This window comes from Suncus etruscus, chromosome 1 (genome assembly GCF_024139225.1).
Source record: "Suncus etruscus isolate mSunEtr1 chromosome 1, mSunEtr1.pri.cur, whole genome shotgun sequence".
Classification (NCBI taxonomy): domain Eukaryota; kingdom Metazoa; phylum Chordata; class Mammalia; order Eulipotyphla; family Soricidae; genus Suncus; species Suncus etruscus.
Window position 1 is genome coordinate 184,318,282 of NC_064848.1, and position 16,279 is coordinate 184,334,560.

The 16,279-nt window shown below is 47.3% G+C and overlaps 2 protein-coding genes across 2 annotated transcripts in view; one reads left to right on the forward strand and one right to left on the reverse strand.

The window, feature by feature from the left end:
• The window catches only part of CALCOCO2 (calcium binding and coiled-coil domain 2), a 42,001-nt gene extending 37,132 nt beyond the window's left edge, over positions 1-4,869 (reverse strand). Inside the window, 1 exon segment of the mRNA XM_049781789.1 lies at positions 4,841-4,869. The gene's annotated coding sequence lies outside the window, so the exon portion shown is untranslated.
• Positions 4,870-10,663: 5,794 nt separating this feature from the next.
• The window catches only part of TTLL6 (tubulin tyrosine ligase like 6), a 46,027-nt gene continuing 40,411 nt past the window's right edge, over positions 10,664-16,279 (forward strand). Inside the window, 2 exon segments of the mRNA XM_049766112.1 lie at positions 10,664-10,798; positions 10,908-11,245. Of these exon segments, the coding sequence (XP_049622069.1) occupies positions 10,664-10,798; positions 10,908-11,245 (473 nt within the window).

Below are 16,279 nucleotides of genomic sequence, written 5' to 3' on the forward strand. Positions count from 1 at the left end.
GTTCCCTGAACTGACTCCTGGTTTCTTAAAAAAAAAAAAAATCTGACATGTTTTCGTCTAATGAGCTGCGAGCTTAATATACTACTCCCAGGACTGCCATGGGAGCGCTGAGACTCTTAGGTGCTGTTGAAGAGAAGAACAACCATTGATTCTCCTTCTGCTCTTTCTGAGTGAATCTATAAACTACACTCTTGTGCTTTTTAGCAGAAAAACTGAAAATGCTGCAATAAAACTGCCTGGTTCAAGACTCTAATAATGCTAACATTTAACCAAATCAACTCACCAATTTTCCTCATGCATGCTGAACTACGAAGAAGAAATAGCCTTATTAAAAGTCACTAACATTTGATCTTAGAGAATGTTCAACTATTTTTTTGTTGTTGTTGTTTTTGGGTCACACCTGGCAAAAATCAGGGGTTACTCCTGGCTCTGTGCTCAGAAATCACTTCTAGCAGGCTTGGGGGACTATATGGGATGCTGTCTGTCTGTCCTGAATTGGCTGGTGCAAGGCAAATGCCCTACCACTGTGCTATCTCTTCGGCCCTAATATTAACCATTTTTAAAAATACCAGTTCACTAGGGGCTGGAGCGGTGGCATAGGCAGTAGGGCGCTTGCCTTACATGCTAACCTAGGGCGGACATCGGTTTGATCCCCCGGCATCCCATACGGTCCACCAAGCCAGGGGCAATTTCTGAGCGCATAGCCAGGAGTAACCCGAGGGTCATTAGATGTGGCCACCAAAACAAAACAAAACAAACAAACAAAACAGTTACATTAGCCAGTGGTGGGCAACCTTTTTTTTCAACTGAGCCAAATCTCGCCAAAACCACGATTGAAATTTATTTTGATAGCCACACAGGGCGCGCACTGACAGAGGCTAGGAGCAGAGTCCTGACTCCTGGAGCGGCCGCCGGATACACAGAAGAGCCGCATTAAAAAGTGTAAAGAGGGCCGGAGAGATAGCATGGAGGTAAGGCGTTTGCCTTTCATGCAGGAGGTCATCGGTTCGAATCCCGGCGCCCCATATGGTCCCCTGTGCCTGCCAGGAGCAATTTCTGAGCTTGGAGCCAGAAATAACCCCTGAGCACTGCTGGGTGTGACCCAAAAAAAAAAAAAAAAAACCACAAAAAAAAAAAAAAAAAAAAAAAAAAAGTGTAAAGAGCCACATATGGCTCTCGAGCCTCGGCTTGCCGACCACTGTACTAGTCTATACCTGGTTATAGGTCTCTGGATTAGGTGGTATTTCTCTGGCTCCAATATCCAACATTTTTACATCAGTCTTTTATTTTTATGTATTTTAGGAAGCCACACCCACTGTGCTCAGGGCTTACTCCTGGCTCTGCACTCAGGGATTACTCGTGGCAGTGTTCCGGGGACAATATGGGGCACTGGGGATCAAACCTGTGTCAACTGTGTGCAAGGCAAGTGTCTACCTCTCTGGATTCAACATTAACCTTTTTGGATTTTTTTTTGGGGGGGGGTCACACCCGGGGGGAGCTCAGGGGTTACTCCTGGCTCTGTGCTCAGAAATCGCTCCTAGCTGGGGCCAAAGCTGTGGTGCAGTGGCAGGGCATTTGCCTTGCATGTGGCTGACCTATGACGGACCTCGGTTCCATCCCCTAGCATCCCATATGGTCCCCCAAGCCAGGAGCGATTTCTGAGTGCATAGCCAGGAAACCTGAATGCTTCTCCAGGCAAGAGAGACATAAATGCAGAGTGGTTTTTTATTCAGGAATAATAAGAGCCAAGATCAGTAAAAGCCAAACCTATGTTTGATCAAGTTCCTTCCTCTTTTTACCTACTTAGCTTCCTAAACCTCTCAATTAGCAAAATGAAGTATAAATCTGCTGCTGCCAGACTCAGAAAGATATGTTCAACATATTCCCTTCAGAGAAACAGGTAATGGCTCCCAAGATGTGGGGATGGCCCTGGGCATAAGCTAAGACACAATTGCTGGTTGGCCTTCAAATGATGGAGTCACTTGTTCTGGTATAAAATTTCCCAAGTCCATTCTAGTTTCATAACACAAATATTAAACGTACTCAGGGGACCGTGTGGATTGAACCCTGGCTTCTCACAAGCAGAACATGTCCTTATCCCTTAGATTCCTCCTTCTAATTTTTTTTTTTTTTTTTTTTTTTGGTTTTTGGGCCACACCCGGTGTTGCTCAGGGGTTACTCCTGGCTGTCTGCTCAGAAATAGCTCCTGGCAGGCACGGGGGACCATATGGGACACCGGGATTCGAACCAACCACCTTTGGTCCTGGATCGGCTGCTTGCAAGGCAAACGCTGCTGTGCTATCTCTCTGGGCCCATCCTCCTAATTTCTTATCTAAAATCTTTGTGATTTATGTCCCCAGGAGGATTTTTATTTTTGTTTTGTTTTGGGGTCACACCAAGCAGCGCTCAGAGCTTTCTCCTGGCTCTGCACTCAGGGATAACTCCTGGTGGGGATGGGACCTGGATTGGCCCCAAGCAAGGCAAGCACCCTGCTCATCATACTCTTTCCACTCTACCTCAGAGGATTTTTATCCTAACTCTTGTCACCTGTTGTTTGCACCAGCTGCCCTGCTTGTTCTCAGTAGGTCCTTGACCCACACCACACACACACTACCACAGGGTAGAAGTACTAGGGGAAGAAGCAAATTGTAATTCTGGGCCGAGATGTAAGCAACCTGAAGAAAGTATAAGAAAAATCTCAAAACTACGTATAAATCATCATTTTTGAGGGGTGTACCATTCACCTTTTCCTAGAATGGGGCAAGTGTGGCACCTCCCAAAGAGACTCCAACAGTAACTATAATTGAAAAGCCTAGAGGAGGGACACAGCCAGGAGTAACCCCTGTCACCGGATGTGGCCCAAACTCCCCCACCAAAAGTCTAGAGGGCTGTAGAGATAGCACAGTGGTAGGGCATTTGCCTTGCACGCAGCCGAACCAGGACAGACTGTGGTTTGAATCCCGGCATCCCATATGTCCTCTGAGCCTGCCAGGAGTGATTTCTGAGCGCAGAGCCAGGGGTAACCCCTAAGCTACGCTGGGTGTGATCCAACACACACACACACACACACCCCCAAAAAAAAAAAGCCTGGAGGAGAGGGGAAAGGACCTAGGTGTCTGTTTTAGTTCTGCCACTGACCAGCTTTGAGATTTTTGGCTACATCTCACTACTACCCTTTTTTTTTTTTTTTTTTTTTTTTTGGTTTTTGGGTCACACCCGGCAGTGCTCAGGGGTTACTCCTGGCTGTCTGCTCAGAAATAGCTCCTGGCAGGCACAGGGGACCATATGGGACACCGGGATTCGAACCAACCACCTTAGGTCCTGGATAGGCTGCTTGCAAGGCAAACGCCGCTGTGCTATCTCTCCGGGCCCACTACTACCCTTTCAAGCCTTTTTCCTACGCTGTCTTCCCCAGCCCCCCAAAAATGTGAGCCTAGAAATCCTTTAAGAAACCTTTCTGCTCCAACAATGGTTCTAAGTGAAAGAGAAGAGTTCAAGTTGACTTTGTCTCTCTTATCACTGAAGGAAGGAACCTGCCAAGGTATCAGTAAGTACCATCAAGGTCTTAAAGAGCCCTAGCTGGGCTCCGAGCTGGAAAGACAATCTGACTGAGACAGGGGCCTTTCCACTCCACAGCTGTCTCCCGGGTGCCAGCGTTGCCTTTCAGGCTGGTGGAGCCAACCACCTGGCCAGCCCTTTTCTCTTGTGCACTCACTACCTAACTGGCCTAAGAAACATACTGAGGACAAAGTTCTAGGCTTTCCAAAGCAGTTAGAATACTTTTGGGAATGGTGGGGATGGCTTTGGGTCACACCCTGCAATGCATGGGGTCTACTCTTGGCTCTCTGCTATTGGGACCAAACATACCAGAGATGGAACACGGGTCTACCACATGCCAGGAGAGTTTTTGGACCCCTGATACGACATGTCTTTGTGGCTCTTTCAACTTTTTATTTGGGTGTGTGTGTGTGGAGGCAATACCCCTGAGGATATTATCAGGGGATATTCCTGGCTTTGTAATCTGGAATTACTTCTGGTGGTGCTGGGGGGGGGGGACTATATGGGATGCCAAGGGGGTCTAACCCGTTCGGGGCTGCATTATCATAGCTCAGGCCTGCCTCTCCTAAATTTTTTTTTAAATAGCTAAGAGTTGACTAGACTAACCAAGGATTCAACTGGTAGCCACTTGTTGATTTGTAGCAGAACCAAGAAACCAAAGAATAGGAACAACAACAACAAAATAGTGATAAGGCCCTGCAGGGCTGAAACCCCGATGTGAGCGTGGTGGGAGTGCACAAGAGCGCTCCCCAATAAAGGACTGAAGAGGGTGTTGAGCAAAGGGCCACGGCCTGCCACCGCTCCATTCTTATCAGCGGCCAGCAAGGCCTGAGTTCAGCCCAGGAACTTGGGGGGATAGATCCTGGCCTGGGGGGGGCGACGGGGAAACTGAGGCCCAGAGAGAAATTCAGAAGTCTGGGTATGTGTGTGTGTGTGGCAGGCAGGGCTAGTAGGCCTTCAAGGGGATTAAGACGATGTGGGGGGGGCCAGGGGCGAGGAAGGCAGCTCGGGGAGGGTTGACCTCGTGACGCAAGGCCGAGGTTCGGGTCCCCCCGGGCCCCAGGAACCCCACCAGGCCCCGCTGGGGAGAAAAGGGCCCAGCCATCCAGGGGCCCCAGGGGGGGCTTCCAGAAACATTTCTCCCACCTCGAAAGGTGGAAAGTGGGAACCGAAACCAGCTGCACTTCCCTCTGCCCGGGGCCCTGGCAGCCAGAACCCGCGCACCCCGCGGGCCCCAAAGGCCTCCAGCGCCCCCCAGGAACTCACTCACTCACTCACTCACCAGGGGTAGCAGCTGGGCCGCAGCGCAACAGCAATGGCCTGGACGGGGCGGGGCGGGGCTGAAAACTCCAAGGGGCGGGGCCTCCTGGCCACGCCTACCACGTTTTAACGGTCGACAGGCTCCGCCCCCGCCGCGGGGCTTGCTGGGACTCGTAGTATTGGCCTGACGGAGCCCGGCCTTTGGCTTTTGCCCTAAGCCTACAGGGCAGCTGTCTGGCCTGTTCATGTTCACACCCTCATTCTAGAGCCCTTTTTTTCACTCACCCAAAGCCAACCAACTCAACCCCCATTTTGCTCCTTCAGTTCTTCTCCAGAAAGCTCCCTCTATTGAACCTTAATTTTGTTTGTTTTGGGGTCACAATTGGCGTTGCTCAGGGGAATACTTCTGACTCTGCACTCTGGGTTCATTCCTGGCAGGTTTCAGAGCAGAGACCATATGTGGGTGACGGATTGAACTCAGGTTTGGCCATGTTCAAGGCATAAATAAATGCCCTATCAACTGTGGCTATTGCTGCAACCCGTGAGATGAAATGTTTTAATGTGTTCACTTTAATAACTACGAGATTATGCTTTTGCCTTTTTTTTTTAAGAACGTTTCTTTAATTTGTAATGTTTACGAATATCCACTTGAAATATTTATATTCATAGCTTTTACATTTTCTCAATTACTGATATTAGATAAAAAGTCTTTGGTTGTTTGGCTGGTTTTCGGGTCACACCTGGCAGTGTTCAGGGATTACACCTGATTGCACCCAAGGGTCATTCCTGGTGGTGCTTGAGGGACCATATGGAATGCTGGGGATTGAATCCAGGCTGACTGCATGCAAGGCAATTCTACCTGCTGTGTTATCGTTCCAATGATAAAACATTAACAAATACAAAATGTTTTCATTCTTTTTCGTTACATATGATTCTACCATATTCACATCAGCATTTTCTAATATTACTTATTTAAATTATTCAATAACCAACAAGGAATGCTGCATATATTTAGCTGCTTTGGGACTTATTTGAATTTGACTATATTTACTATATTTATTTATTTTTGGGTTTGGGGCCACAACTGGTGGTGCTCAGGGGTTCCTCCTGACTCTGCTCAGAAATCTCTCCTGGCAGGCTGGGAGGAGGGGCATATGGGATGCTGGGATTGAACCTGGAACTGTCCCAGGTCGGCCACATGCAAGGCAAATGTCCCAACGCTGTACTATCGCTCCGGCTCCAATATATTTACTATTTTTACCAAAGTAACATTGACATGCTAAATGAAAGCATGTATATAACATACTATTTCATATCCATACATATATTTAATCAACCTAAAACAAGTGTTTGTGGGAGAGGGATGCTGTAAGCACTTTGAGAAGAATGAAAAGACAAGGGGTCCAGAATTGTAGTACAGGGGCCAGAGAGATAGCACAGCGGCATTTGACTTGCAAGCAGCCGATCCAGGACCTAAGGTGGTTGGTTCAAATCCCAGTGTCCCATATGGTCCCCCGTGCCTGCCAGGAGCTATTTCTGAGCAGACAGCCAGGAGTAACCCCTGAGCACTGCCAGGTATGACCCCCCCAAAAAATTGTAGTACAAAAAAAAATAACAACAACAAAAAAAGGAGAAAATAGAATTGTAGTACAACAGGTAGGATATTTGCCATGCATACAGCCAACTCAGGTTCAATTTATTGGCACCTCATATGGTCCCTTGAGCCAAGAGTAATTCCTGAGCGGAGAGCCAGGAACAAGCCCTGAGCAAGAGTAATTCCTGAGCCTTGAGCCTGGTGTGTGGATGCCCCCCCCCCCACAAATAGAATAAAAAGATAATTAGAAAGTAGAGGCTCCTATTGCTACATGTTATGTGTGTATTAACATGTGTCTGTACAGGGGCCGGAGAGATAGCATGGAGGTAAGGCGTTTGCCTTACATGCAGGAGGTCATCAGTTCGAATCCCGGCGTCCCATATGGTCCCCCATGCCTGCCAGGAGCAATTTCTGAGCATAGAGCCAGGAATAACCCCTGAGCACTGCCGGGTGTGACCCAAAAACCACAAAAACAAAAACAAAAAAAACATGTGTCTGTACAGTTCCTACAGCATCCAAATTGCTCTGCATAAAGAAAGAGCTCAAGATACGTACCTGCTACTATACCAGCAGCCAGAAAACTTGCTATTATTATTATTATTATTATTATTTTTGTGGTTTTTGGGTCACACCCGGCAGTGCTCAGGGGTTATTCCTGGCTTCACGCTCAGAAATTGCTCCTGGCAGGCACGGGGGACCATATGGGACGCCGGGATTCGAACTGATGACCTCCTGCATGAAAGGCAAACACCTTACCTCCATGCTATCTCTCCGGCCCCTATTATTTTTTTTAATGTTGAACCCACACTCAGTAATGCTCAGGGGTTACTCCTGGTAAGCTGGGGTGAGGGGGAACATATGGGATGACAGGGATGGAATCTGGCATGCAAGGCAAATGCCCTACCAGCACCCCTCCCCATTTCATTTTTGGTTTGATGTTTGTTAGTTTGTTTTGGATCATATCCTGCAACGCTCAGGGGTTACTGTGCTCAGAAATCACTCTTCATGATGTTCAGGGGACCATATGGGATGCTGGAGATCAAACCCCAGTGGGCTGCATGATTACAAGCACCTTACGACTGTATTATCTCTCCAGTCCTCTATGTCTCATTAAGGGCCTTACAGAATCTCAAACTGAAATAGAGTTTACATGTTAACTGTAGTGCTAAGAGATTTTGGAGGATTTTGGTGTTGTCTTACTATTTATTTAGTCAGGTGGCTGCCTTAGGAACAAAGTGAAAACAGTCTGATCTTTTCCTTTTTGTCACGTACTCTGAATTGGAGCTCAGAGGAAAGGACACACACAGTCCATATATAAGTAAAATTATTATCTAAAACGTTGTTAGTTTTCTTTTTTTTTTTTTTTTTTTTTTTGGTTTTTTGGTTTTTGGGCCACACCCGGTGGTGCTCAGGGCTTACTCCTGGCTGTCTGCTCAGAAATAGCTCCTGGCAGGCACGGGGGACCATATGGGACGCCGGGATTCGAACCAACCACCTTTGGTCCTGGATTGGCTGCTTGCAAGGCAAACACTGCTGTGCTATCTCCCCGGGCCCCATTGTTAGATTTTTATTTTGAGGGGGCCACACTCGGTGACACTTAGGGGTTACTCCTGGCTATGCGCTCAGAAATTGCTCCGGGCTTGGGGGACCATATGGGATGCTGGGGGATCAAACCTCCTCGGTCCATCCTAGGTTAGCAGATGCTAACCTACTACTTGTGCCACCGCTCTGGCCTCTAAAATATTGTTAGTTTTTTAAAAAAATAATCCCAACTCATGTCTTCAGCCATTCATGTCTGGACCCACCAAATTCCTCACTATTTACCACAGGCGTCTTCTCTTTCTAGTTTGCTGGCACAAATCACAAGGGTACTCTGATATCCAGTCTGTCACTCTCTGGCCCTGGAGGGGATGCTTGACTAGGGTCAAAGCTACTTGGCTTCCCAGCAGGGCCAGTTCCCCGGGTTTCCCCCTGGGTTCACTCCTGTCCTCGCCCCTGAAGGGACAGTAGTGCCAGGCTCTGGCCTATTAGCTCCCATTGCAGTTTGCTCTCATAAATAACCGGTTGTCAGGGATTTTAATGGAAGCCCTCTGGAAACCGTAAATCTCTGTGTCTCCCTCCGGCATCCTCTCCCTCATTTCCATCACAATATCACTCCAGAGGGACCTGATAACTAAGCGGGGAGCTTGGTCGAGCAGATTGGTAGGGGGAGTTTGGGGGGAGGGGAAAAGAACTGGGCCAGTTGGTCTTAGAAAAGCATCTGCCGGGTGGCCAGTTGATGGTGGTCCCCTGCCTCCCTGGGGGAGAGGCAGGATAGCCCAAGGCCTGGTGGAGGAGGCTAAAATCGCGAGGAAATTTCTGGAACAGCTGCTGATGCTGTCACCTTGGGTCTTTCAGGTGCCTGTGAGCTCTCTGGGCAGTACTGCCTTTGTCCCCACCCTCCTGGGTCAGCAGTGGAAGTTGCAGAAGGGAAACTAATTCTACTAATTTAGGTCCCAAATGTCAGGGTACGAGATGTATTTTTAGGTAACCAAAAGAATCCGTAAGTAGTAAGGCCCTCTCCAAACAGCTAGTGATTAAACTCTATGGACTGCTTAATAAGAAGATTTAAGGCTTCATGGAGTAGGGATATATCCTGGTTCACACAATTTGGGGGATTTGCCATTTGTCCAAGGACAGAGACTCGATGCTTAAATAATCTGGTGTGGAGAGCTCTGCTTTATGCACATAAGGTACATGCAGACTAGATTCCTTTCAGCATCTGGAGACAGGCAATCCTGCCTTTTCTTCACTGATCACAGAATGAAGCCCTCAGCACAAGCAGGAGGCGTAGTACCCCTGTGTGAATTTGAAAAAATGCTTCTCTGGCTATGTCCTGCACATTCTACATGAGCTAGGGATCCTGTCTCAGCCATTAGTCGTTGGATTCTAGGTTTGTCTTCTATATTTCCCCTTAACGTGACAGAAAAGAGTTCTGCCCCTCAACAACACTCATGATCTGTGTCTTTTTTTTGGGGGGGGAGGCACACCCGACATTGCTCAGGAATCACTCCTGGAGGGTTTGGGGGACTATAGGCGATGCTGAGGATGAAACCTGGGTCAGCCCTGTGTAAGGCAAGTATCCTACCTGCAGTGCTATTGCTCTGGCCCCTTGTCCCAGTCTTACCCCTGGGACTTTCCAATCCCTCTCTAGGAAACAGTTCTGTTCCAGTAGGAAGAAATGACAGATCCAGAACATTCTTAACAAGGAGGAAGGGCATCGACCACAAAAATTCTTGGCTTCGTGAATGTTTAGGAGCTTCAATCCATCCTCTCTGTGCTCTTTCACCAACAGCACATATATAGCAGAAATAGCTTCCACTGCCAATCCTTTGCAGCCAGAGGGCAGGATCTGGGTTTTGCTGGGAATAGAAACAGTTATTTTTAATCCTGTTTTTCCACCTGTAAGAGAAAAATCAAGACGTTCTTGTCAGAAGTCAAGGACCCCTGCCTTTGGGTGTCCTCTTTAATTGACAGGTTAATGGTATAACCAGGATCCCTTTTGCCCCATAGGGGGATACTATGCTTAGTGCTCAGGAATTATTTCTCCTGATGGTGCTTGGGAGATCATATAGAATCTGATTCGGCCATGTACAAGAAAAGTGTACTACACGGTGTATCATCTCTCCAGCAATTACTCCTGCCAGTGCTCTGGGATTATTTGGGACTAAGGACAGTGAACCTGGGTGGGCCTCAGGCAAGGCAAATGTCCTACTAGCTGTACTGTCGCTCCTCCATGATCTATGTCTTTGGGGACGGGGAGACAACTCGACATTGCTCAGAAATCACTTCTGGAGGGTTTTATTCTTTATTATTGTTGTTATTATTATTATTGCTATCATTATTTTTGGGTTTTGGGTCACATCTGGCTGCACTCAAGGGTTACTACTCCTGACTCTGCACTCAGAAATCGCTGCTGGCAGGCTCGGGGGACAATATGGGTTGCCGGGAATCGAACTGAGGTCCATTGGGGTTGGCTGCTTGCAAAGCAAATGCCCTATCGCTCTGGCCCCGAGGATTTTTTTTTTGCTTTCTTTTCTTTTGGGGGGTGGGGTGGGCCACACCTGGATGCTCAGGGGTCACTCCTGGCTGACTATAAGGCCAGAAATCGCTCCTGACTTGGGGACCATATGGGATGCGGGGGGCATTGAACCAAGGTCTGTCCTAGGTCAGTGCATGCAAGGCAAATACCCTACCACTTGCACCACCGCTATGGCCCTCCGGAGGATTTTATTCTTAAGCAAACTAAACCTCTGCAAGCCTCGCAGCTGTCCAGGTTACGCCGTCAACAATCTACCTGCTTTAGGTCGCAATCCGAAGCTCTCGGAACGGTGCTTCCAACATTTAGTTTGGCTAGTTCCCCTCCTGGGGAGAAAACCGAGGACTAAATGTCCCCAACCCAGCTGGGCTGGGCGGGGGGGCTGCCAAACCGTTCGGATCCCCGCCCGCTTCTTAGTTCGGTTGCGCCCGCGCCCCGACAGCGCTGACCCGGTACTCGCGCCCCGCGGCCGGCCGCGTCGTGTGTGTGCGTCTCCCGGGACAACTTCCAGCCAGCGCTTCGCTCTCCGGAGCTCGGGGGCGGTTATTTGGACAAAGCCGGAGGCTCACGGTGGGGGCCAATCGAAGGTCTAGAAAACCTATATGCAAATCTGGGCACCCCAAATTAGGAGGAGTCGGGGTTCGGGAATCAGGGGGTGGTCGGGCCGTTTGCCAGAGCGAGGTGGGGCGCGAAGGTTGGCATTGCGAGCCAGCGATACTGACCGCCCTGCGGGGCGACAAGGGGGGGAAGGAATCGTAGGATTTAGGTAAGAGAACCCCAAAACCCAGTACTGGCACCTAGTGCTTACTCCCCTAGCCAATCCCTCTCCAACTCACCCCCCAACACCTACTTCTGCCAGCCCCGATTTCCCCCTCCACGGTGCCCCGTTTCCATCCACGCTCCCTGGGGCTCCCTGGTGGTTGCAGAACCCACTCGCAGCTGCGTCTCCTGCACCCCTCTGATCGCGTGCCATCCTCCCCACGGACACTAGTGGACACCTAAAACACCTTTAAACCCCGTCATAATTATCCTCAACACCCCAAGGTTGGGATCTTGGCCCCCCCAGCAAGAACCTTCCTTTCCCAGCTCCTCATTCCTCCCTTCCCTCTCCTTTTTCTTGAACCCTGCTCTCCCTGCTTCCCCGCCCAATATACTCACTTCCAGGCCTCCAGTCTGGGTGCCCCAAACAGCTGACCCTGGGACCCTGGGACCAGCACACCTTTCTCCTCTGCTTTCTCTTATGCCACTGGGTCCTTCACCAATTCCATTTCTTCCTGCCGCAGAAACCTTCCAGAAAGACCTTTTTTTGTTTTTCCTGCTAGCCCAGCACAAATATCCTCACCCCCATTTCCCATCCTCTAGTTCTTTTACTTTTCAGTTGTTATTTCTCACCCTCTTGCTAGGAAGTTCTTCTAGTCTCCCGTTGGAATTTGAACTCAAGGAAAAAGTATCTTATCTTTGAGGCGGGATCTTACATTACTAAGCTCCAGTGGCAGACATTTCACTAAGTTATTTAATATAACCCACCCTGACTTATATTTTATTTTATAATGTAGCCCATTATTTTCTGTTTGTTTTGTTTTTGGGTCTCACACGCTTGTGCTCAGGGCTTTCTCCTGGCTTTGATCTCAGGGCTCACTCCTGGCTTGTGCCAGGAATTTGAACCCAGGTTAACCTCAAGCAAGGAAAGCACCTATCCACTGGGCTGTCTCACCTGCCCCTCTTATTTTCAACCAACGGCTCCTTTAAGAACATTAGAAATATTAAACCAATCTTTAACTCTATCCCCATCAATGAATGTTAATATTCTTATCTCATAGAGGCACAAAAAAACTCAGTTTCTCATTAGCTCACCCCACTCATCCTTATAGTCAGTGAGAGACCCAGAAATTGAATCCATAATCTTTTTTGGGGGTGGACACATCCGGTGATGCCCAGGGGGTTACTCCTGGCTATGTGCTCAGAAATTGCCCCTTGGGGAACCTTTGGTACGTTGGAATCGAACCAGGTCTGTCCGGGATCAGCCACTTGCAAGGCAAACGCCCTACTACTGTGCCATTGCTCAGGCCCCAATAATCTAGAATCTTTTTGCTAGAAATGTATTGAATGTTGTGGAGAAAATGTCAGGGCATGCGCTTGATCTGTGACTTGTATGTTGTAGAATTCCTAAAGGTTTTAGTAGAACAAAATATGGCATTAGAGTGCAAGTTTTCTTTTTGGTTTGGGGGCATGTAGAATTAAATAATGAACAATGGTTCTGGATTGAGGTGGATGGATGGGGAGGGATCTTTCTCTGCCATCCCAGGCCACGTGGCTCCGTAATCCCCATTCAGCTGGCGGGTCCCAGGTTTAGTTGAATGACGGAATCAGACTCATCCAGAGACATGTATCAGGAAGCATCAACTTTATTCATGCCCTACACCACATGTGTGGCCTATATCATAACTTTTTAAGCATTCAGCCATTCTTAGCTAGCCCTGCATCTTAACTTCTTTCAGCCATCTTCCCTTTGACCTCCATGCTGGCAAAAGACCAAAAGGGCCTAATCCCCTCTGGTCAAAGCCTTATCTACCCTTTCCAAGACCCCTCCCAGGAAATGGGCGGGGTCTTGCAGGTAAGGTCAAGTTACCTAGGAAGAATGGGGGGGTGATGAGGCTTCAGGGGAATACCCAGGGACACAGGATACTAAGGGTTACTCCTGTTCTATGCTGAGGGGTGGCTCCCAGAGGTGCTCTAAGACTATGTGGTAGGTACCAGGATCAAACCCAGGCCTCCTGCGTGCAAAACTTGAGCTATCTCTCTGGTTCCAGCAAAATTCATACTGTTCCCAGTGAATGTGTGAATGTGGTACTCTTTTTTTTTTTTTTTTTTCCTTGACCTTTTGAGCTTGGGATTTGGGCTACATCTAGCTATCCTCAAGGCTTATTCCTGGTCAGCCCAGGGATCATTCCTGATGAGAATTCGGGGACCAAATATATAATGTGCTAGGAATCAAACCTGGGTCAGCCACTAGCAAGCAGTAGTATTTCTTAACTGCTTGATTATTTGAGTGTCCCCATCTCCCTCTTATTAGTTCACAGTTTGCTAAAGATCCTTAAGCTCTGTGCTTATACTTCAAAGGATGTCTTGAACAGAAAGCTGAAAAGACCTTATTTTATCCTGCCTGAAGTAGCTGTGCACATCTTTGTTTTTGCTTTGGTTTTGACAATACTAGTTGTGTCCTGAGCTTACTTTTGGCTCTGAACTCAGGGATTACTTCTGACAGGTCTTGGGACACCTATATGTGGTTCTGGAATCAGGGTTGGCTACATTCAGGACTAACATCTTTTATTTTTAATTTTTTTTTTGATTTTTGGGCCACACCCGGTAATGCTCAGGGGTTAATCCTGGCTATGTGCTCAGAAGTCGCTCCTGGCTTGGGGGGACCATATGGGACACCGGGGGATCGAACCGCGGTCCGTCCAAGGCTAGCGCAGGCAAGGCAGGCACCTTACCTTTAGCGCCACCGCCCGGCCCCTTATTTTTAATTTTTATTGTGACTGAAGCACATTACACAGAATTATTTATGGTACATAGTGACAATGAATGAAGGGCTTTCCCACCACCAATGTTGTCTTCCCTCCACTCCTGTTCCCAGTATGTCTCCCATATCTCCCTCCTTTACCACCCCAGAATACTAGTGTAACTGGTCTCCACTTTACAGTTTGTTGTAGATTAGGTATCTATTCTGTTGTCATTGACTTTGGTTTTGGTGTTCAAGTCTGATCATTTTTTATTTTCACTACATGTTCATATGACTGGACCTGGTATCATCATTTCCCCCCCTCAATTTATGAGGCTGAATGATTCAAGTTATGCGATTCTGTTGGAGATAAAAAGGTTAAGGAAAAGAGAAGAAAAATTTGGTATCAACTACCAAGAAAAAAAAATGCACCCAGCCAAAAAAAAAATTACCAAATAATATCCACAAGAGTGAAAAAGAAAGAAAAAAGTGGAAGAAAAAAGGGAAGGAAAATAATATCAAAAACAAATAAAACAAAACAAGAAAAAGGAATGCTGGAGTGGCAGGGTTTGGTGTTTCCCCCACTTTTTTTTTTTTTTTTTTTTTTTTTGCATAGGCACAGTAAATATTGGGGAAGAAACAGGACTAACATCTTATCCCCTGTTCTATGTCTTTGGCCCCAAAGTATATGTACTTTTCTAGATATATGGAAATTTTATTTTCCTGGTGATCCTGCAGAGAAAATAGGAAATTTACTTACTGTTTGCTTATTTTTATGACATATATGAATGAAGCCAATAAGGTCAAGCTGAAAGCAGCAATCATAAGTCTTACTGGCATATCTTCTTCCTCCATCTACTTTGAACTTTCTGAGAGCTAGTTCTTAGAAGTCTTCAGAGGACTGCTTCTAGTAGGAGAATAGGGACCAAAAGATGAGAAGCAGGCTGTAAGAGGGACCTAAGTAATAGATAGCAGAGAGGATAGCATATCTTCTTCCTCCATCTACTTTGAACATTCTGAGAGCTAGTTCCTAGAAGTCTTCAGAGGACTGCTTCTAGTAGGGGAATAGGGACCAAAAGATGAGAAGCAGGCTGTAAGAGGGGCCTAAGTAATAGACAGCAGAGAGGATAGGTGGCTGACCCTTAGTTTTATCCTTAATATCCCATATGGTTCCCGAAGCCTGTCAGGCATAATTTCTGAGCACAGAGCCAGGAGTACCCCTGAGCACCGCTGGGGTGCTTAAAACACTCAAAACAAAAACACAAAAAGCAGAATGTAAGAAAACCTTTTATTGCTATGGAGGAAGAGAAGAAAGCCCCAGGATGAGAGAGTAAGAATTCTTCATGGCATATATGTTTCTATTGACTGAATGGAAAGTCTAGGCTGTGACAGGTAGACTGGAAAAAAATTGGCTAAAACATGAAGACTGAGTGCCAGAGATACAATAAAGCAGGTAAGGTGCTTGCCTTTTCACAGCCGAGGTCCCTCAATACCATTCTCAGCAGGAGTCAGTAGTAAGCAATGAGCACCACCAAGTATGACCCCAAAACCACAAAACATAAAGGCAAAAAAAAAAAAAGAATTTGGTAGACCTATTGTTCTTGTCTTAACCTTCTTAAATTATTCTTCTTGTTTAAGAACACCCATGTTATCCCAGAGTTGCACAAAACATTTTCCACCCATCTACAGCCCCTTTAGGAGAGGAAGAGTCTGGAACCTAAGTTTTAAGATCCTTCAGAGCCGGAAATGAGACATTTGAGTTTCCAACTAGCCAGTGCACCGAGCCCTGTCAGTACTCCATCTCGCCCCCTGGTGGCAAAGGAAGGTCATTTCCTTGCTGTCTAGCGGCCCATTTCTGGCTTGGATAACCCAAAATCAAACCCCAGTTCTAAACCGAAAGGAAACAGCAGTTTTTGCCACCACCTCCCACGCCCTTTCGTATCTAAAATATTCACTTTGGAAAAGTGAAGTGAATTTTCTTCTGTAATTAAGAAAAATGGAAGGGGGCTGGAGAGAGAGCATGGAGGTAGGGCATTTGCCTTGCATACAGAAGTATGGTGGTTCAAATCCCGGCATCCCATATGGTCCCCCGAGCTTGCCAGGAGCGATTTCTGAGCGTAGAGCCAGGAATAACCTCTGAGGGCTGCCGGGTGTGACCCAAAAACCGAAAAAAAAAGTGGAAGATAGTTTTTTTGTTTTTTTTTTTATCATGTTTGTTTCACTGGAAACACCACTGTCTTTTTTTTTGGGGGGGGGAGGTTTGGGTCACACCCTGCAGGGCTCAAGG